Source organism: Tribolium castaneum, chromosome 4 (genome assembly GCF_031307605.1).
Source record: "Tribolium castaneum strain GA2 chromosome 4, icTriCast1.1, whole genome shotgun sequence".
Classification (NCBI taxonomy): Eukaryota; Metazoa; Arthropoda; class Insecta; order Coleoptera; family Tenebrionidae; genus Tribolium; species Tribolium castaneum.
Genome location: NC_087397.1, coordinates 8,991,068 through 9,013,744, shown reverse-complemented (window position 1 = coordinate 9,013,744; position 22,677 = coordinate 8,991,068). Strand labels below are relative to the sequence as shown.

The following is a 22,677-nucleotide window of genomic DNA, read 5'->3' as shown; positions in this document are numbered from 1 at the left end:
ACGCTTGAAATTCAAAAGTGCATACTCGGTGACGTGTTCGCGCGCTGTCTGCTGATTGGCTAAGAGTCCAAGCACATGTGCAAGTGACAGTTAAATAACCTCAAAATGTTCACGCGAAATTGTTTAATTTTCACCCGAAATAGCCACAGATGGGTGAAACCCAACGGTCACGACACCGGAATCAAAGTCTTCAATTGCACAGCTCGAACCAAAGTGCCACTTATTGTGAAAAATAAAAATTTGGTGACTTGGTACACTTGTGGCCCCACAGTCTATGACTCTTCCCACATCGGCCATGCCAGCTGTTTCGTCAAACTGGACATAATCCAAAGACTTTTGAGACACTACTTCAATTTAAACGTCGTGACCGTGATGAATATAACGGATATCGATGATAAAATCATTGCAAGGGCGAACACTGCCAAAGTTCCACCCAAAGAATTAGCGAAGAAGTTTGAAGCAGAGTTTTGGAAAGACTTGGATGCTTTGGACGTAAGGCGGCCAGACTGCGTGCTGCGAGTGACCGAAAATATGGACGTTATTAAAAATTTCATCCGGGAGCTTATTGATAAAGGGAAAGCGTACAAAGCTGGGGATAATTCGGTTTATTTCGACGTTGGTGCGTATGATAATTACGCCAAGTTGCAAAATATTGGGGAAGATGCGCCTGAACCGTCGAAATTTAAAAAATCCAAGATGGATTTTGCACTGTGGAAGGCGGCTAAACCGGGTGAAATTTCCTGGGTTAGTGAGTGGGGAAAGGGGCGTCCAGGGTGGCATATTGAGTGCTCGGCTTTGGCTGGTCATGTTTTAGGTAAATTCTATTTTCTATTAGATTAGGGGACGAAACGAGGTTCAAAATCGGACGGCACTACAAGTGCGTATTGGAAATGAATGTCTATTTATTTATTTATTATCAATTATTATTTAACTACGAATAAGTGCGAATACAATTTGCTCTTCTGCCTGTATTTTTTAAAATTCATTCGGTGATTTTTACGTCGTTTCGTACCGTATTATTTTAAGTACCCACAATCAGAAATAACACATCTCTAGGACCAGAAATTGATATACACGCTGGTGGTATCGACCTACGCTTCCCTCACCATGAAAACGAAGAAGCCCAGTCGTGTGCACGCTACTGTAGACCCCAATGGGTCAACTATTGGCTACACACTGGTCATTTGCACCTCAAAGATAGCCAAAAAATGTCCAAATCGCTACATAATACAATTTCAATTAGCTCTATGTTGGAAGACACCACAGCTCCAGCGTTTCGTATGGCCTGTCTAATGTCGCATTATCGATCTAGGATGGAATATAGCAACGAATTTGTAATAACTGCCTCTAAAGTTCTTCAAAATTATATCAATTTTGTTGACAATTGCCAGAATTATTTAAACGGTTATTTAAAGGCCGACGTTGACAATGATACTGTTAGTAAATTAGTTGTTGAAAGTGCAAATAAAATTCACAGTGCGTTAATCGACGATTTTAACACATCTGAAGTTATAAGCACTATAAACGAGCTAATTTCAGCCGTGAATAGCATTTTACATTCATCTCGTACCGACTTGTGTGATACTAAATCGGTTGCTGTGATAGCAGCATCTAATTTAGTTTCCAGTACATTAAATATGTTTGGAATAAATGTAAACAAAAAACAGTCAAGTGTTTGTGATAATTATGTAGAAGTAATGAATATTTTAAATGATTTTAGGCAGAGCATTAGGCAGTTGGGGATCTCAAATAAGGACAAAAATGTTTTAGAGCTGTGTGACAAAGTTAGGGATAATTTAAAAAGTATAGGAATTACGATAAAGGACCACGGGAAAATGTCCTCATGGTCCTAATATTTTTTTTAACTGAATAAAACACAATTGAAACTATAAGCCATATATTTTGAAAAGGATAAATATAATTAATTAGGTGATACATGCAAACATATTATAAAATCAAGCTTAAAATCGTGCAGTGACAAAGCTCCCTATCCCTATTAAACGACAAGCAAGTGTATTAATTCTGGAAGAGAGTACGAGTAAACTCTATGTAATCCAGGGCCCCTGCGATTGTGCGTTCGGTCTTGGGTTCAACGTAGGGTTTCATACGAGCTACGCAATAATCGGCCATTTCCTTCGTCAAATTCTGAAACAAACAATTAAATCATACAACACTCAACCAATAATGCTCAGTCAAATGGGCCTTTAAATCAAGTTTCTGTGAAGTATTCAAAGGATTTTTTGTTTTAACTCTCGAGAAATAAAGTGTTTTTTAAAGATTATTCAAAATCGCAAAAATTCCTATTTGTGCAGATACATATCTGTCTTGAACAAATGTAATAAAATAATTATCTTGTAGGTTACCCTAATGGTTACCTCCAGCTCGAGATAGTTACGCATTCAAAAAAAAGAAATGTACTAAAAATAAACAGTTAACAAAAATCTAAAATATTTCAGGCCTGAATTTTAAAATTACCTATAAAAGGTTTTTTTTCTAATTCTCAATACAATGCATCGTTATCAAAAATTCCTATTAACTTTATTATAAACATTTTATTTAATAAAAAAACATCTAGCAATTGAAGCTTTGAAATATCAAAGCTCTTACCGATTTTGTATAGTTTTTAAAAAACACTTTATTTTCGTTTTTTTCAACCCCTTCTCGAGGGTTGAAATAAAAAATTTGTTGACTGACTATTTTAATGTACTTCCAATAACTTATAGCATATTGCTTTAAAGGCATATTTAAGTGGACTATCGGAAAACTCACAGCATATAGCTCCTCTTGCGTAACATATGGTCTATCCCCTGCTGTGATAGCCCTGAACGCCTTCTCAATTTCCTCCGAACTTTGCACATTTTCGGTCTCTTTACTGATCATAAACGCCATGTACTCCTGCAACGACACGTGCCCATCTCTATTCGGATCCACCACATCCAAAATCGCATCGAATTCTGGATCAGGTTGGCCTTCCTCCACCATCGGCAGATCGTAACCCAAAGCTCTCAAACAACTCTTGAATTCTTGATGGTTCAATTTTCCGGATTTTTCCTTGTCAAAGTGTTTGAACATCATCGAGAACTCCTTAAGAGCGTCCTCACTCACACCTGGAAGCAAAATAATTACAATTTTAGTCGTGATAATGCGGCGGTGGACAAACCTGATTGGTTGCGAGCTTGTATCTGTTGTTCAAGATTATGCTGCATTCTCATGCCCAATTGGTCTAATTGATCCCACTGTTGGGCTAAACCAACAGTAGAATGCTCAGTGTAGCGGTTGTCCAGGATGAGATGTTCTTCAAGAATTGCTCCCAAATCTTCGATTTTCTTCAAGTCGGAGCGACGGGCGCGCACTTCGGCTGCTTTGCGTTTGGTGGCTTCCAGCTGCTGCTCCAATGAGCCGGAGCCTTCCATCATTGAGGTACTATTGAAAAACAACAAGTAATCGTAAAAAATTAAAATACAACCAATGATTACAGTTAAATTATAATAATAAAAACGTCTGTTAATCGGCAATTAACTCAAGAATAAAAACAAATAAAATAAGAAATTAAATAATTTTTTACGCTATAAAATACTCAAACATCCAGTTTTTTTTATAAAACCGATAGGTTACTAAATTTTATGAACGATGGCACAAAAATATTAAAAATGCGTTAGTTAGCGTACATTTGTACATCTGATCACTGCTGATGATCCTCAAACAACAAACACCAATTTTTTAGTTATAGTAAAACAATTATCACTCCTTAATGCGGTTATTACACAAAAACTGTTAGTTAACACCGCTATTTACCCGTCCCAGCCCAAAATTCGATAACTGAAATAAACATTTCATAAAAATAACCGTTTTTCACCTAAAAAATTTAAAAAAATTTCGCCACGACTTACCGAGTTTCGGTCAACCATTGATGGAAGGCATTGGCATGCTTAGCAAACTCCTTCCTCAACTTATCATTTTCTTCCTGCCTTTGGGCCTCTTTATTCAACTCTACGTCCCTCTCGGCGATGATTTTCTGCAAGTTCCTCCACGTTTCTTCCAAAGCTTCCATATTAAACCAAGTGTAGGGATTCGGTCCAACATTGAAACTCTTGATCTGTTGATCCAAAGCTGCCAAAGCCTCAAAATCGGCTTGCGCGCTCGATAGAGATGCCTAATTTAATTACAAAAAAAACAGTTTTGTGTGATTTTTTTCACAAATTATAAATACCTGGAATTGTGCATGAGCCTCTCTCAACGCTCGGATCTCCTCAATGGAATTGCATCGCACTGGATCGGTCAAATCCTCCTCAGCATTTTCAAACCAAGAATTGAACGCAGACGCTCTCTTGGCAAAAGTGAGGAAAAGATCTTCGATTTGTCGGAATTGGTCTTGCATGTGGAGAAGACGCTGTTTGCGGGCGTCAGAGTCGGCCAATAGTTTCTGCCATCTGTCGATCACATCGGCGTGACGTTGTAAAATCGCCGGACTTTGGTCGTGATTTGAAGCGATCAGTTGGTCCTTTAGGGCGGTGATGTTCTGGATGCCCTCGTGCTCAAACGCAGTGAGACCTTAATCACAAAATAAAAAATTCTAAAGACTTGTAATTTATAAAATGCATTTCATCATACGTTTAAAATGTTTTTTATTATTTAGTTCTTGTCATAATAAAATAAACTATGGCTTAAATCTCGTGGAACAATTTTAAAGTCACTTTAATTTTGACTAAAAGGACTTAAAGTATTACGAAAATGGGCAAACCTGCATCAAATGTCTCCTGTTTCGTGAGCAACGTCTGCACCGACGACAAATCCCTGCCATACTCCTCACTCTTGACATGCGTTTCCTTATCAGCGATCCAACTTTCCACAACATCCGCCTTCCACATAAATTGCAAATAGGCCGAATTATCGATCAATTTGGCCTTGCGGCGGCCAGCCAAAGCCGCCAAATGGTCTAACTTAGTTTGCAATTGTTGACAACGCTGATTAATACTATCAGCATGATGGTTCCCTTCCGCAACCAATTTCTTCCCAGCATCGTTAATATCCTTGCACCTCTCTCTGTGTGCTTGGAAATCGGTTTCAAAAGCGTCATGTTTCTTCAATAAACCTTGAACCGCAGCCATGGTATCACCATAATCTTCAACACTCAACAATTGTTGTTTTTCACTAATCCAAGCTTCCTCTTCTTCGACCTTAGCCAGGAATTGTTGGTAAGTCAATGACTCGTCCAGTTTTTGGCCACGAGTGGCGGCCAGTTGTTTCAATTCGGCCCAAGCTTGGTTCAAAGCTTTGAGACGTTGCTCGATTTCGGGGACACCAAGGTTTGATACGTCCATTAGTTTTTCGCCAGCTTCTTGAACCGCTTGAATGGCCGGTTCGTGTGAGCCTAATTCGGCTTCGAGACGTTTGTGTTTCTTTTTCAAGTTTTGGACGCCGGTCAAGTCACGACCGTAGTCGTCCGAACCCACCAAAAGTTTCTTCTCCCTATGAGAAAAAACATTAGTTGGGGTGTAAAACGTAAATCTACTGTAGGAAAAATTTTAATTATAAAGCACTTTACTAGAATATAAAAAAATAATTACTAATTATTTCTTGACAATCATGTTAGTATTCCTTAACAATATTTCGTTCTTTAATGTATTTTCCGATTCCAGAGGCATAATTTTTTGGTATTCTCAATATTCTACTTTTTTTTCTGTTTTTTTATTTCAGTTGCTTTTATTCTGCTCCAAATTTCCCTCTTGAATTTTTTAAATTAAATTATATTTGATTTTATCTTATCTTACCTTTTCAGATGAATGAATTTTATCATTTTATATTCGATAAAATATTTCTTTGAAAAAATTGCTTCCACAATTCCTTGTCTGTTTACCCTGCATTATATTCATACATGCGCATTAACTAATTAACATATTAACTAATTGGACATTTAACTTTTGGTGAAAGATTTGGATCCTATTTTAAATGAAAGAAAATACAAATAACAAGGTTATAGTGGAAGAACTAAAACATAAGTTAGAGCACAGTACAGAAAAAAAATTGCAGGACACTGAGAACAAATAAAACTTCTGAAAATGGAAATCAAAATTAAAGAATAAATATTCATAGTAAAGTGCTCTGTAATTAAAATGTTTCAAACATTAGCATTGCGTTTTCTTCAAAAAAATGTTCGTTCTGTAAATTATTCTCTTCATTAATCTTCTAATCATTGTATTTTTTGCAATTCTATTGAAAAAATTTAGAAATCTAGGAATAATCTTTTTTTAGTCTTTGCAACAACCACACATAATCATCATCTTCACTATCAGAAGACAAACTGTTACTTTTGACAATGTCTTTTTGTTTATTTTTATTTTTTACATAATTTAGGTGGAGATTTAAATACGTTAATGGGTGAAAATTGTGGCATTAAACTTTAATAAAAGGGGCCATTAATTTTTAAATGTATATAGATACATTTAAAGTGATCATGAAATAGAGTTTTGAGTTAAAGTCATTAAATTTAAACATTAAATTTAAATTGAGAATTAAATTTGTTATGAAATCGGGCTTAAAAGCCGAAAATTTGTGAAAATTTATTCAGTGCAATAAGGAGATAAGTCCAACAATCGTTTTTTCTCTACAAATCTATAAATTGTTATAATATTAAATATAAAGTAATATAAAAAAATAGAAATTAAATCTGATATTCCATTTCAAGGGTTTTCCATAAGTTTTGAAAACATTTTTCTTAAAGGAATGGGTTTTATTAAACAAAAATGTTCAAATAGTTCTGGTTCTTGTGTTTAAGGATGTTTCAAATTGAAAACTATTTTAAAAAATGTTTAAATATAAAAATACAAAAAACGTATTGAATAAAACAAAAAAAGTTTATTAATATTATCAAATTTAACAGCAGACTATAAAAATTTGTTAGAAAATTCAGGTTGTTTCGGCTAATTTATACCTTTCAAAAAAAAATTATATCGGCATGTACAGATTTTTAGAAACGTAAACCTGGATTTATCATAATAACAAAATTAGGATACATAATAAAATACCGCATTAATTTTAAGAGTTATGTTTATTTTGGGTTGAAGAAAATCTTTCGTAAATTGTTTTCAAAATGAATGTTTAAATTGTTACTCAAACAAAACTTACCTAATAAGTAATAACAGATTTAAATGTACCTAAACAATAAATATTATAAGGTAATTGATCATAGAACATCGGCGTAGTTTAGAAATTAGAAAGCTGCACATAATGTGCTAAATTTTATAATATCACACATTTGCAAACTGTTTTCGTTTTATTAAAAACTTTAGTGTTTTTTTCCATTCAATTTACTGAAACTGCTTTTTTGTCTATTTAAAATTAAATCAAACTTAGTCTTAATTATTTTTCGAAAAACGTCGATGAAACAAGACATTTTAGAGCTCAGAGAAACTCTTACACTTTTCTAACACGAGCTCCCGAACAATAACTTATGTGGAAGTAATAGGGTTAGTAAAAAATGAGGAACTTTAACGGGTGAAAAATTCAAGAGTTTTTAATTAAAAAAAAAACAAACGCGTTTTATACTTTTTAAATAAAATATTACATTGTTCTAATTATGTTCTCCAATAGTGTAAATTGTCTTTTAGTCACGCCCATCCAACATGAAACAGATTTGCAAAATATCCGCCAAACTTTGGACCATCATAACTCAAATCTCGTCAAAGACTTTGTTCGAAATAAAATTGTAAACAATCTGTATTACTTACTTGATCCAGGATTCTTCATCAGCAATATCGCGGAAGAACTGATGCAACGTATTAGCTTCATTGAGCCGAGCTTGTCGATGAGCGGCCAAATTCTTAATACGTTCGTAACGCTCATTAATCGATTGTCGTTTTTCTTGAATTGAAGCCGTGTCAAATTGTCCACTTTCAATAAGAGAATCAGCTTGATCATTCATATCTTTAATTCTGTCCTCATGGGCCTGAATATCAGCCTCGACCAACTGATGCTTCTTCATTAAATTCTGCACCGATGCTAAATCTTTCCCAGCATCTTCACTCGTCAACAAACTTTCAACTTCGCCCAACCAGAAGTCCAAATCCTTAACGGCCGCAATGTAAGTCCTTTGCTTGTTGGCCTCCTTCAATTTCATCGATTTCTCGGTGGTTTTTTGCGTCAAAAACTCCCACTGATCAGCGATGGACTCGAGCCGTTTCTGAACAGCTTCTTCCGACCCGGCACATTGTCGTTTCTCAATCAAATTCGTACCGTTCGACAATACCGACTGAATTCTGTCGGCGTTTGCGGCCAATTCGGCCTCGAAAGCTTGGTGTTTCTGATGCTTCGACTGAATGTTGGCCGGGTCTTTGTAGCTCTCTTCGGTCGCCAGTTGTAACTTTTCAGCGATCCAGTTCTCGATTTCGTCAGCATCGCGTGAGAATTGCTGCAAGGTTTGGCTTTCGCCAAGTTTTGAGCGTTTTTCGATGAGGGCCTCTTTGAGGTGGTGCCAACGATCCAACACTTGCTTGCGCTTGTTGTCAATGTCTTGGGAAGCGTAGTGTTCGTTCTGGATGAGCTGGTTGGCCAAACTTTCAAGTGCGGCGATTTTTTCCTCCTAATCGAACAATTTGGAATTTAAAAAACATTTACAAATTAATAAAGGCACTTGCTCAATTGAAATAACAAAAATAAAGCAATATGAACCATAATCAATAAAATTACTTGGTCAAATCGAAACAGATAACGCTTTAAAAGTTTTTTGTTACAGTGCCGTTAAGAGACTTCTCATATTTCTGAAAAACATGGCGAAATTATAATTGATGTAATTTCTTAATAAATTATCACAGGATAATTAAGGCAATCAAATGTCTGTCTTTAAGCAAAAAGAGAAAAGTTATACTGGAATTTTTTCGTTGTCATTTTATTGCTAAATAAACTGAAATAAAACAACGAGTATCGGACTTACATGCGCATTAATCGCTTTATCAAAATCTTCGTGTTTCTTGATCAGAGCCTCGACGTTATCGGTGTTGGAGTCGACTTCGTCTGACGCAAGGAACGCCTCTCGATCGGACATCCAGTTTTCTGCTTGCTCGCAGTCCCTGTAGAAGAGGTTCAAGTCGAGATTTTGGTCCAACTGGACTCGTCGTTCGATCCAACGCGTCTCTAATTCCTTGCGGAATTCGTTGAGTTGTTCGAGTTTTTCTTGAATTTCGGGGCTTGCATAATGTTGGGAACTGAGGAGTTGTTGTCCGAATTGTTCAAGTGCGTTGAAAGTTCCCGCACGTGCATCGATTTCAGTTCGATGTTCCTAGCGAATTTTTAAATTTCAATAATTAAAATTCGTAACGTTTAATAAGCTAAAGTAAAGCAGTCACTGAGGAATTAATTGCAATTTGTAAACCATCACACGCCCATAAAATTGTTAGTACTATCGAAAGTGATTATAACACTCTGGGGCAATTGTGTACCTGAGGTATTCCACAACGTGCATCTATTTCAGCTCTGTAGTTCTAGAAATCAATGCAAACAAAGAAATCAGTTCACAGGTTCGAGTGTGTGTTTGTGATTATGATGTGACACAGTAGGCCGACTGGTTGTTCTAGGTGGCATTAAATCATTCGTAATTTAATTAAAAAGTTAACGCAAACAGGCTTTCTTAGCAATCGCAACATTTTAATTTTAACTGACGTAAAGTCTTCTAAATTTTGAACGATAAATATTATGCACGACAATACCATAAATTAGTCACTGTTGATTCATTAGCTATTTCAAAACTACATTTCTCTCAAAATTGGATGTTATAAATTACTTATGCACTTCAAAAAATACTAGCTAATGTAATTTGTACTTTCAAAGATGGATATAATCATTAATTATTAAAAAAATAATAATTCGGTAACATGCGACGTTGGCGTTTTTATAGTTTTGAAACATAATACTTACTTGAACTGTGAAACACCATTTGAAAGCTTTTTTAAAACAGTTGAATTTTAAGTGCAATTCTGATAGTCTAATTATTTTTAATTTTTTTTTTCTCATATGCAATCCAGTACTAACACAATTATTCGACAAATTACGCCACAAATATTTTTGTTTTATTTTTGTGTGTATTTAAGCAAGTTTTGAGCTAATAACCAATTACAATAGACTCCCGGTTATCCGTATAATACTCTTAATAACATTTATAACTTTACCATTATATTTTATTTATTATTATAAGGTATTATCAAAATAATTAATTTTAATTTTTTGCCTGCACCGACTGCTAATTGTAAACAAATGTAAAAATCCCCCTTTTAATATATATTCAATGAAATTAGAACACTTTCTATATCAGATGTTATTTGGTTTCAGCTAGGAAAAGCAGAGATAGAAAAATATATTTTAAATCAAATTTCACAAAGGATTTTAAATGTTTCAAGTTAAGAAGAAAATGTAGAAAGCCTTTAAATTTGCCTCAATCACTCCTCTAACTTAGAATTGAACACCAACCCATCAATAAAGCAAAATACAATAACTTGATGACACAGCTTAAATGGACACCAGAGTAATATTAGGGCTAGTACAGAAATCTTCCAAATCTTCAAAATGCTGAAGATTTTTCAGAAGACAATTAATCTTCTTACTTAATAAATATATTTAAATTTATTAGAAAACTTCATTACAATTTCAATGCATTAAACATTAATTTACCTCTTGGACTTTATTTTAGCTTTTCACATATTCAAAAAAAAAACTTTTTATTATAGGGCTTATCAAGTCTTTTTGGTGCTTTTTGTTAACCTAATAGATTCACTTGAAACAAAAAATTACATAAAAAATAACTGCTCATAAATGTTAGATAAAATTGTCACATTGGTTAAGTGAGAATTTTTATTTTAAATTAGACTTCAATATTAAGCATTTTGGACTGTTTTCGTTCTAAAGTGCAGATTGTATTGTATTTTATATTCGCAGGCCTCGTAATATTATGTGAAACACCATGTATAATAATATTTTTTCTGTATTTTTTTTCTCTTTTTTAATTACAAAGTTAATTCTTAATTTTTTTTCAACTAAATGTAACCTTTGATTTAATTCCACCTAAAATGTCTATCCGGTCCACTGTGCGTGAGCGTGAAAGATGTTTTAATAAATAATTTATTTTTTAAAATATTTTAAATAAATAAATAAAAATAAATAAATTGTTTTCTCGGGATTTTAATTGAGGTTATCAAAAAAATTGATATAAACTTCCCAATGCTTTCCCAGTCCATTTTGACCAGAAATTTTTAGCCAACCTAATAAAATGTGTATTTTGTATTTGATTGGTGGTTATATTTTCCAAAATAGACATTCACCCTTTTTTTATATACATTCCTAGAATAGGTACAAAGATACAAAAAATCCACGTGCAACTTGGCCAAACTGCTCAAAAACCCACCTGATGACGTTCAATCAGCGCCTCTGACCCCGTCACATCACTAGCCAACTCCGTAGACGTAACCAAACCAAGCATAGAATTCATCCAAGCCATCAAGTCGCGATGATCATTGAGAAAACGTTGCAAATCGTACGAATCGAGCAGTTTTTCTTTACGATTGTTGGCTTTGGCGGTCAATTGAGTCCACAATTCGTTGATTTCCTCTTGTTTAGCTCGAGTCTGTTCGGCACTTTCCGGATGAGTTTGGACCAATCGACCGGCGATCTCATCAAGTTGCTTAATCTGCAACAAAACAACGGTATTATTTCCCTGCTGATAAATGAAAAAATAACAATACCTTGTCCCCTAAAGCGGCCAAATCTCTCTCCAACCCCTCATGTTTCCTCTGCAAGGCTTGAACACTCCTCAAATCCTTCCCCAAATCATCATTATTCAAAGCTTCGTCTTTCTCCTGAATCCAATCAATCGTCTCATTCACATCTCTGTGGAACCTCTGAACTTCATGTGCCGACCCCAACTGGTTCGCCCTCTCTGCCGTCAACTGCTGCAAAGACGTCCATTTCGTGTTCAAATCCTCCATCTGTGTCTGGATCTTAAGCGCAGCTTCAGTTTGCCCCAAAGACACCAACTGCATTGCAATTTCATTCATTTCAGCCAAACGCACTTCGTTGGCTTTCAAATCTGTCTGGAAGTCATCGAATTTCTTCTGCATCACTTCCACTTGTTCCAGATCTTCACCAACGTCTTGGACTTGAGCGTGCATTTCCTTGTCTTTGATCCAGTTTGCAAGTTCGGCCGCTTCGCGGACCAGAACATAAGCCTTGACCGTTTCATTGAGTTTGTTTTGACGCTCACGAGCAAGAGCAAGGAGACGGTCATATTGGGTGTTGATTTGGTTTTGTCGCGCAGAGATGGAGTTGTTATCAACGAGATTTTGTTGTGAGGCTGTGAGTCCAGCATCCACTTTTTTCACGTAAGCGGCAGGGACAAAGCCTTGGCGGTCGTGGATTTCCACTTTCCACCAATCCTAAACAAATAATTTTAAAAAATCAACAAAATAAACGTACCGGAACATGATGTTTTTTGAACTTTTTAACTAAATGAGATACGGCAATGGTAACAAGGAAAAATGTTACGATCATCTTTGCGATGATAAGATAACGATTGTCTTTTGATAAGTTTCATTATACTGTGAAACTCTTCTGGAACTGTGCTATCATTAATTAAACATTTCATTTATATTAAAAATACTCGCTCCGTTTGCGTAATAAACTGATTGTAATTAAATCATACGACAAAAATAAAACACAATTTCATCTAAATAAAGCAATTATACAGCGTGTTTCACACAACTTTACGAGGCCTGCGCCTTAAAAGTAACAAAACACTGGATGCAAAAAAAACTTTAATTATTTAATTTTTGTAAACCCATGACAAGTATTTTAACCAGTTTCTAAGTTTGAAAATAAACCTACAATTATTTTGAATTTTTTGTAAGCAATTTTTATGAGTAGAATCAAGACAATAGTAAAAAAGAGTTAAGGGCGTATTTCTATTCAATCTAGTCATTTTTGTAAATAAACCTTTTATACAAAACCCACATAACTTTTAATCATACTCAGTAACATATGGTGAAAGCTCCGGGTAACATATGGTGGAGGCGCCGAGTAACATATGGTGGATGCGCAGTTGTGACAATAATTATTTAAAATAGGTAATTCAAGTGTTTCACAGAACGGACACCTATTTTCCAAGAAATAGTTGATGGGTAAAATATTGTACCAATTTTAATAGTATCATATTACTTACTACCTCTTTAATAAATCCTTGTTTCTCTTGAGGAGGACACCTCCAATAACCGGACAAAAAGCATGTCACCGTCAGTGTCTGCTTAGAGGAGATTTCTCTACAGTCAGTTGGTTTAAATTTTGTGGGGGCTATATCTCTTTATTGCATAAATTTGCTAATGTTATCAGCTGTTAACTAAGATGTGTATTTTTTTTCTTCGTTTTATAATGACTAATAGAGCATGTCTGTAAAATAATTTTATAATGTTATAATAAAAATAAAATCTAAAAAATTGGAGAAAAAAAAGTTAAAGAGGTTGAAAAATTTATGGCGTTGAATTGAAGTGGAGAAACTAAACAAAATGGTTAACCCAAAGCATTAATACAGAGATAGTAATTAAATAAAACTTTTTTAACTTTAAAAATAAAGTTGTGGTATTTGACTTGGGTTTTATTTCCAATTCTGAACTCACATACCACTTTGGACACTATGGATGCATTCTACTATTCGATAAAAACTATGAAAACGTCTAACATACACTGAATATCATTAAAGCAGTTCTCGGCGTATTCTCCTTGTTTCAATGTAAATTTCGAAATAAAACATTTCCAAACACGAATTTTTCATATTTAATTTTTGAATAAAAGCCTATCCTGTTTTATAAAAAAACATTTAAAAAAATGCTGCTTTTTTTATTAATTTATGTTAACCATTTGTCAAAATAATTAAAATTACCAATTCAGCACATAGGTTAGTTATATCAAGATAGGGTGAGCAAAATTATATTTTGCAATATTTTACCAATCTTCAGATAAACTTAATAGAATATAAAATTATAAAAAATAAGTAAATCTGTTAACAGTATTTCAAAAACTATTAATCACACAGAAATCAGCGATTGCTATTTAAATACTTTATATTTTTCCCTATATGCATGTGAATTTTTTTATAATTTTTCTACGACTCTGTAATAATTATTTAATATTAATGAATGAATATTAACAATGCCAAAAAGATACACATTATTCCGTATGTCATTCTGAAACAAACGATGTTTAAAAGTTGTTTGGTGAACCAATGTAAATATGAATTAAATAAAAAAATTGACTCATTGGCTGATATATTTTTTGAATATAACACTATTTAATAACTTTCTATACCATAAGATTTTTTATTATTCTAGATTTGAATTTATCCGATCGATATACTGACCTCTAAAATCCTTATTTAAATTTAGAGCTGAAAGTACGTTGAGAAATATCAAACACTTTACTGGAAAAATATTTTGGATTCCACCAAGCCTTATTTTATTGATGCTTTATGGAGCCTGCTGTCAAACACAGTACACCTAACCAGTATCCCATTTCTTTTTTTTTTTTTTGTTATGTAGCTCCTAAATTTTATATTATGTCAACAAATACTCTCGCACAGTGTCAAATTTACCGTTAACTTTTTAGAAAGACAGCATTAAATTTTTTAAATCCTGAAGGAAACCGGAGTATAAAAAAATATTTTGTAATGTCTGTAAGTAACATTATTTAATGAGTTCCATAAATAGTCATAAATTGCTTTTTTAGAAACAATTATTATGTTCTATCAATACTAATCATTAACTAATTAAAAACGTTTTAATTTTTAAAAGGGTGAACAAACTAGGGAAAACTATCCAATTTTTCAAAATTATTTCCAATCGAATTCGTTTCGTTGATTGCATTTTACAGACGTAGGACTCGTAAAATTTTGTGAAACACCTAATATAACCGTTTTTTAATTAAGAAAAACAAGTCACATTCCATATTGAATAACTACGTAGCAATTTCCTTACCGAAATTAAAAACCCTCACCTTATTACTGGAATTCAAAAGATGCAACAAATCGCCCTTCTTCATCGAAACTTCGCGAGCCGACTTCTCTGTATAATCGTACAAAGCTTGAACGGTTTCCCGTCCAGTAACATCAACAACTGGTGGTTCCTGTTGCTAAATAAAACAAAATACCAAACTGTTTTTACCCCAAACTGAACAACTTACTCTACAATTGCGCGCTTGTTCCTTCAAACCTTCAATCGTATTTCCAAACGCGATCAAATCACTCATCAAAGCCTCATGTTTCTTCAACAAAGCCTCGGACGAATCCTCATCTTTACCGTAGTCAGTATTGCTCACAATTGGTTCTTTCTCCTTCATCCAGGATTCAGCCTCGTTTGCATCAGCATAGTACTGATGGGCTTGAAGCGAATCATCCAGATCTTGTTTCCTCTGGTTGGCCTTCTCCTTCAACTGGACCCAATGATCATTGAGAGCCGTCACTCTGTTGCGAATTTGGTCACTGGCAAAGTGCTCATCTTCCATCATTTGTCTACCGGCCTCAACAACGGCACTAATGCGAGCATCGTGATTGTTAATTTCGGCCAGAACGGCTTGATGTTTCTTGATCAAATTCTGAACCCCGATCAAATCACGTCCTCGTGTTGTCCCTGCAGCTATTGGCTCTTTTTCGCGAATCCAAGCCTCCTCATCTTCGATGTCTCTGAATAACTGTTGCACTTGCAAGGAGTCCAAAAGACGTTGCTTTCTGATAGCCATGGGTGTCTGCAAGGCTGTGTATCGATCAGTCAAAACCTTCTGTTTGTGGGCGATGTTATCAGCATCGAAGTGACCACGTTCAACAAATTGGTTAGCCGCAGCTGTGATTCCTTCAATACGGTCTTGATGGGACGCAACATCGGCCTCAAGTAACGCATGTTTCTTCTGAAGGTTTTGGACGGAAGTTAGATCCTTGCCATAATCCTCGGACATAAGTTGTCCTTCAATCTCAGACAACCACAACTCAACGTCTTCAATCGTCCGATTGAATTGTTGTTGTTGACTTGCTTCTTGCAATTTCGAACTCTTCTTGTCAGTTGACTGCACTAAAGTCTCCCACAAGTTGACGATTTCCTCCATTCGTGATTGAATCCTCGGAGCTGCGTAATGTTTAGCATCAACCAACTCCTGCCCAGTCGACGTAATATCCTCCATTCGTGTTTTATTAGCATTAAGCTCTTGTTCAAAATTCTGGTGTTTCTGCACTTTTCCGCCCAAATTAGTCGGATCTAGGTAACTCTCATCGGTCGCAAATTTAAGTTTTTCGTTGATCCACCCTTTGGTTTCGTCACAATCGCGTTCAAATTGTTGCAATTTGTAAGCATCCTCCAGGAGAGCGCGTCTTTGGGCTGATTTTTCTTTAAGTGCTGATCTGCGTTCTAAGAGCATTGCTCGTCTTTGGGCGACATCATCGGCAGCGTAATGTTCGCCATCGATTAATTTGGTCGCGAATTCGTCAAGAGCTTTGATTTTCTCTTCTTGTGCGGCAAGGGATTTTTCGAAATCTTCGTGTTTTTTTATAAGGGCTTCGACGGAGTCGAGGGAATCGCCCAAATCTTCATTGGCTAAGAAGGCCTCTTGTTTGGCCATCCAGGTGTCGGCTTGTTCGGTGTCGCGGTAGAATAGTTGCAAGTCCATACATTGTTCGTATAGAATGCGGCGTTCTTCCCAAAGAGCTTTGAAAACAAAGAAATTGTCACGTTTCGTGAAAACAAACTCAGTGGCTGATATTCATAAAAACATGCTTACACTCCTATCCATAAAATTTAAATACAGTACAACTTCGATAATCCGGACAGATACAGTTTTTGAAGTGTCCGAATTAGCGAAACTGTCCGCATTATAGAAGTATCTTTTTTAATAATTCGGAGACATTTTTTAACTCTAAACATATCCTTTATTCCCTAGGTATGTTGAATTAAAAAAAATAGACATCAATACATTGAAAATATAATTTTCAAACTGTGAATTAATCTTGTAAGATTATTCAAATAAGGAAAAATTATTTTTTATGCAGAGTTTGACAAAATCAGATTATACAAAGTTATTAAAAAATCACGAAATCTCTTGTGTGCTGATTAAAGACAAAAAATTGTTTGAGCCTTTTTTCACAAGATATAGCTCTTCGAAGTTAGATTTTTAAGTTTTTCCGAGTTAGGTTTCTTGAATCTAGTTAGCGGAATTGGCAGACCTTCCAACATTAAATAGGTACCTGTTGAAAAAATCACCATACACAAGGTGATTCAAAAGTCTCGAACCATCTCTTGGGTAGTGAAAAGAAACATCATAAAAGTTCTTATGGCAAAAACAGAAGAACAATTAAAATCGAAATAAAACGGTTATTTTTTAATCACCCGGTAGAATTTTATGGTGTACATAACATTTACCAAACTAGCAAATTCGACAATAAATATAGTCCGATAACATATGAAAGAAACGAGAAATTAGTTAATACGGTTGCTAAAAAAAAATAAAAAATTGCTTGAAAAAATATATAATATAATTTGTAAGCTTAGGTGGGCTTCTTTTGTCAGTTATTACCATTCGACACTTTTAAACAAACAAACATTATAATAAAATTAATAATAGATATAGTTACAGATTAATCTAATTACAAAAGAATCTGACTACTTTGTATTTAGTTATTGTAATTTGTAATTACTAATTGTAATTATTTTTTGATTAGCTGTAATATGTTACATGTTATTTAAAAGAAAAAATTGCATAATTACATTATAACAGAATGCTTAAAACCAATATTATTATTACAGGTCTGTGTTCTACCCTTTGAAGAGTTGCTCTAATTCTGTAGATTTTCGATCTCATGTTATAATTTATCAATTAATACTGTAATTAATATTATATTGTGAAGTGAAGTGTAACTTTAGCCATACAGTATAATAGTAAAACAAGCATAAGACAACATGACCTTAAAAGTGCAGCCATAAATAAAGAGCTAAAATGGTTGAAAATTCCGCAGGCAGCTTCCTCTAACTCAGTACATTTTCGATCTCATGATATAAGTTGATCAATGCTAAAACTTAAACATTTCGTAAACATTGTAATTGGAACTTATGAATGTATTTTTTTATTTGCAATAAAAACCAGACCATAAATTTGATTTTTTTCCACGAATAACCACTTAGTATACTATAAAAAATTGTTTAGTGTTGAGACGTATCATTTCAGCTAATAAAAATGAGACAGTAGGTCATTCTCCATAAAACAAAAAGCAATTTAGTAAATGTAAATGGATCCTTAAAAACAGTAATCCTATTTATGTATTTAGCACTTTTTATTAACACTAAAATTAAATTAAATTAAATGCCTACAATTTTTGAAAATGATTAAAGTAACACACTACAATGTAATTAAAATCTACTAATTTGAATAACCAATGAGAATGATTTTAGTAATCTGTTATAAAGTAATGTAATTACAAATTAATTAAATATTAGATTAGGTATTATTCTTATTAGTTATTATTATTTACATTTTGCTCAACACTGTTTTTCTGACATTTATTAATCATTGACTATAAGCAGCAAGTAAGTCATAATCATAATGAATTATTTTACCAAATACTCGAAATATCCTCTAGTTAATTACAATAACTTAAATTAGATCAATACTTTGATAAGTGTTTTTTCAAATTTAATACAGAAATTATCTTCAGAGTTAAAAATGTCCCCATATGTAAGTTTGACATATCCTAGGACCCGTTTTTTGAGAAAAGGATAGAATAATTGTGAATAAATTTGTAGCGACAAAATATTTCGAGATTTTTTTATTACTTACCCAAGAGAGAATTTTTGTCGGACACCAACGTGGACAACTTCTCCTTAACCTCATCGCTCGCATAATGTCCATTTTCCAACAACAACCTTCCGGCTTCAGTGGTCGCCGCAAAACTATCCTCTCGTGCATCAATCTCCCCCCTGTGTTCCTGATGCCTCTCCAAAAGAGCCTCAGCTCCAGCCACATCCTTGGCCAGCTCATCGGCCGAAATAATCGCCTTCATGTCATTAATCCACGACACCAAGTCTCTAAAATCGGACAAAAATCGATGCAAAGCATACGACTCCAACAATTTATCTCTGCGTTCTTTAGCTTTAGCGGTCAAGCTTTGCCAATAGTCCTCAATTTCGGCTCTTTTCGACTGAATCTGATCGGCATGATCGCCATGAATGGCACACAATCGATCGGCTTCCTTCCCAATTGTCGAAACTTTGTCTTCAAGAGCCGCCAAATCTCTCTCCACTCCTTCGTGTTTCCTTTGAAGCGCTTGAACGCTGGCTAGATCACGCCCGTAGTCATCAGACGACAAAACGACGTCTTTTTCAGCGATCCAAGCGACGGTTTCGTCAGCATCTCGGTTAAATCTTTGGATTTCGTGAGCACCGTAAAGCTTGTCTTGGCGCATCAAAGTCATCTGTTTGAGGCGTTGCCATGCGTTGTTGAGCTCCTCTTTACGGTTGATGATGGTGTCTCGTTCCGGGTGACCATCCTGAAGTAGTTTATCAGCGAGTTCGTTGACTTGGGTAACACGGTGCTCTTGCGAAGCCATGTCTTTCTGGAACTCGTCGAATTTTCGCTGGAGGACTTCAACGTGCTCCAGGTCGTGCCCGAACTCCTCGGTGGTGAGGAAAGTGCTTTTGTCGTTGATCCAAAACATGACTTCGTCACACTGGCGGATGAACTGCACCAAGACGAGGGCTTGTTGCAACTTCATTCCTTTTTCGGCGAGCTTTGAAAGGAGTTGCTCCCAAAGTCGGTGGAGTTCCTCAAGTCTGCGACGAATCGTTTCCGATTCGTAGTGATTTTGATTGATCATTTCGCGGCCTGTGTTGTCTAACACCACGATTGCATTGCTATGAGCGGCAACTTCGGCCTCAAAAGCTTGGTGTTTTTGGATTTTGGCTTGTAGGTTAGTTGGGTCTTTGTAACTTTCGTCGGATGCTGCTTGCAATTTTTCAAGGATCCATGATTCAAGTTCGTCAGCGTCGCGTTTGAAGTATTGGAAACGACGCGAGTCTTCGAGTTTTTCTCTTTTTGCACGAACGTCAGCTTTGAAGTTGTCATAGCGGGATAAAACCTGCTGACGACGCTCTTGGATGTCTTCGGCTGTTTCGAGAATTTTCACTTCTTTGGGCGGAGGTATCTGATCCATCGCGAATCGGTTTTCTTGCCTGATTAGAAATTAGGAATTTAATGAAATTGGTTACAACTGATCGTTTCGTCAATTAAAGAAAAACACGCTCAGAAACTATATTTTTTATTTCAAAACGTTCCACAACTCCCAATCAACTTTGATGTTTCTATTAAAACACAGGTAATCAGATAATGCCTGATAACTGATTAGAAATTATTATAAATTATTTAACGAAATTAACTACAACTGGCCGTTTCTTCAATTAAACAAAGACACCTTCAAGAACTATATTTTTAGTTTCAAAATTTTATTAACTCTGGTCATGTCTCCTTATCGCCTTGCCAACTTTAATGATTGTATTAAAAAATATGTAATCACTAATCATAATCAATTACATGATAATTTAATAAAAATAAATAAAAAATAAATTAATATTAAATAAAAATTTTATGTTTTAATTACAAAAATAAATCTGTATGCAAGATACCTGATCGTGAATCAATTTGAAATTTAAAGATAATTACAACTGATCGTTGCGTCAATTAAATAAAAACACCTTCAGAAACTATATTTTTTATTTCAAAATTGTCTTAACTCGAGTCATGTCTCTTCAACTTCTTACCAAATTTACAGATTGAATTAAAAAGCATGTAACCAATAACAAAAATCTGTATCTGAAGCATTTGATCTTTCGTGAATCAGTTTCAAAGTTTTCTTACCTCATTAAAATTTATAAATTATTTAACAACGTTAACTGATTGTTTCGTCAATTAAACAAAACACCTGCGGCAATTATATTTTTTATTTTAAAAATGTATTAACTCAGGTCATGTTTTCTCAACTCCTTGTCAACTGTAATAATTGTGTAAGATTGGTAGGTTTGGAGGCTCCACCAGCTTCTGTGTGAAACACTTACTTAGAGGTTTAGGAGGTAGAAAGAAAAAGACTTGTATTCAAAAACAAGTAAACAATTACAAAAATCTGTATCTGAGCTACTATCTGATCTAACGTGAATTAGTTTCAATTTTTTCTTGTCTGAATAAAAATTCTGAATTATTTAACGAAGCTAATTACAGCTAATCGTTTTGTCAATTAAATAAAAACACCTTCAGAAACTATATTTTTTATTTCAAAAATTTCTTTAGTCAGGTCAAGTCTCCTCAACTCCTTATCAACTTTAATGATTAAAGTTTTCTGATCTAATTACAAATTATGAATTATTTGGTTAAATACAAATGATCGTTTCGTCAAGTACACAAAAACACCTTCAGAAACTATATTTTTTATTTCAAAAATTTATTAAACTGTAATGACTGTATTAAAAAAATGTAACCAGTGACAAAAATCTGTATCTGAAGTATCTAATTCATCGTGAGTCAGTTTAAAACCTTTCTTATTGCCTAATTAGTAAATATAACAAAGTTAATTACAACTGATCGTTTCATCAATTAAACAAAAACACCTCCAAAAATTATCATTTTTGTTCCAAAAATTTATTAACTCGGGTCATGTCTCCTCAACTCGTTATCTACTTTAATGTTTGAGTTAAAAAACATGTAATCAGTTACAAAAATGCTTATCAAACCACAGGTATTATATAAATTAAACAAAAATAGATTAAATTATCATCAGATTGTAACCTGAACCTTGTATCCTTCACTACACTCCTAATTATCCTTAATTTAACCACTTGACGAATTTAACTATGACATAACAGTGGGGAATGTGTCTAAATATGGGTATGAGTAAACCGGTGATTACTTCCAAATACAATAAACAAGAAATCTTCCCAAGTGACCTACTTAAAATCAATACATGGAATTTTGCCGCAGTGCACGAATTTCGTTCTGACTTAAATTAAAAAACCTGAATTTTATGGCGTTATTTTGAAAAGCTTGATTTAAGTCAATTAAATAATCAATTATCAAAAAAATATGGCAAAGGTACTATAGGTACCCGTAACGAGTTTCTCAAAAAATGATAGATAAATCTTAACGTTTCATAATCTTCTGGTAACGATAATTTCGTGTTCTATTACCACCGGAACTCGGGAGCATCCAAATTCCAAAATTGTCTTGGGGTGTGGTACTAACTTGGCCTTAATTTCACTTACACTGGTTAAAATTCCTACAAAATTACAACGCAAACAAACCTGTGACTTTTTTGACGATAATATAATCCTCTTGAAGTTAAAACAGTACACAAAATTCAGTTTTTATCCAAAAACTTTACTTGACATTAAACATGGCACTCACTGACACAACTATTACTGGAAATGACGTCAGTTGCGTCAATTTTAACGCACCAGCGGCGCCAACATAAGGCATACATACAATTTTCAGGAACTGATTAATTCCATCAAAAACTGGCTTGGGATGTAGAGTGTAATTTCAAAACACCGAATCCGACAATTTTACAAAGCGCTTATTCGTAATATTTCACAAATTCCGTTATCGAAAGACATCTAATTGATTTTTGTGTTG

At 34.4% G+C, this 22,677-nt stretch overlaps 2 protein-coding genes across 5 annotated transcripts; one reads left to right on the top strand and one right to left on the bottom strand.

The window, feature by feature from the left end:
• Window positions 1-48: 48 nt before the first annotated feature.
• On the top strand, window positions 49-1,892 carry CysRS-m (Cysteinyl-tRNA synthetase, mitochondrial). The gene is made up of 2 exons (XM_968623.5): window positions 49-814; window positions 1,057-1,892. The coding sequence occupies exons 1-2, from the start codon at window positions 106-108 to the stop codon at window positions 1,851-1,853; spliced, it is 1,506 nt and encodes a 501-aa protein (XP_973716.2). The 5' UTR covers window positions 49-105; the 3' UTR covers window positions 1,854-1,892.
• On the bottom strand, window positions 1,881-22,471 carry alpha-Spec (alpha Spectrin). Of its 4 annotated transcripts, XM_015985117.2 has the most exons (16): window positions 22,347-22,471; window positions 18,841-20,231; window positions 15,208-16,718; window positions 15,022-15,156; window positions 11,727-12,416; window positions 11,390-11,671; window positions 9,435-9,476; window positions 8,930-9,274; window positions 7,728-8,578; window positions 4,742-5,469; window positions 4,211-4,551; window positions 3,891-4,153; window positions 3,796-3,819; window positions 3,161-3,423; window positions 2,770-3,107; window positions 1,881-2,145 (listed from the first exon to the last, which is right to left on the bottom strand). In XM_015985117.2, exons 2-16 carry the CDS (start codon window positions 20,210-20,212, stop codon window positions 2,017-2,019), a joined length of 7,314 nt encoding a protein of 2,437 aa, XP_015840603.1. In that variant the 5' UTR covers window positions 20,213-20,231; window positions 22,347-22,471; the 3' UTR covers window positions 1,881-2,016. The 4 variants fall into 4 exon arrangements, with proteins under 4 accessions (XP_015840603.1, XP_015840605.1, XP_015840607.1 ...); XM_015985119.2 differs by lacking the exon at window positions 3,796-3,819; XM_015985121.2 differs by lacking the exon at window positions 9,435-9,476.
• Between the last annotated feature and the right edge of the window lie 206 nt (window positions 22,472-22,677).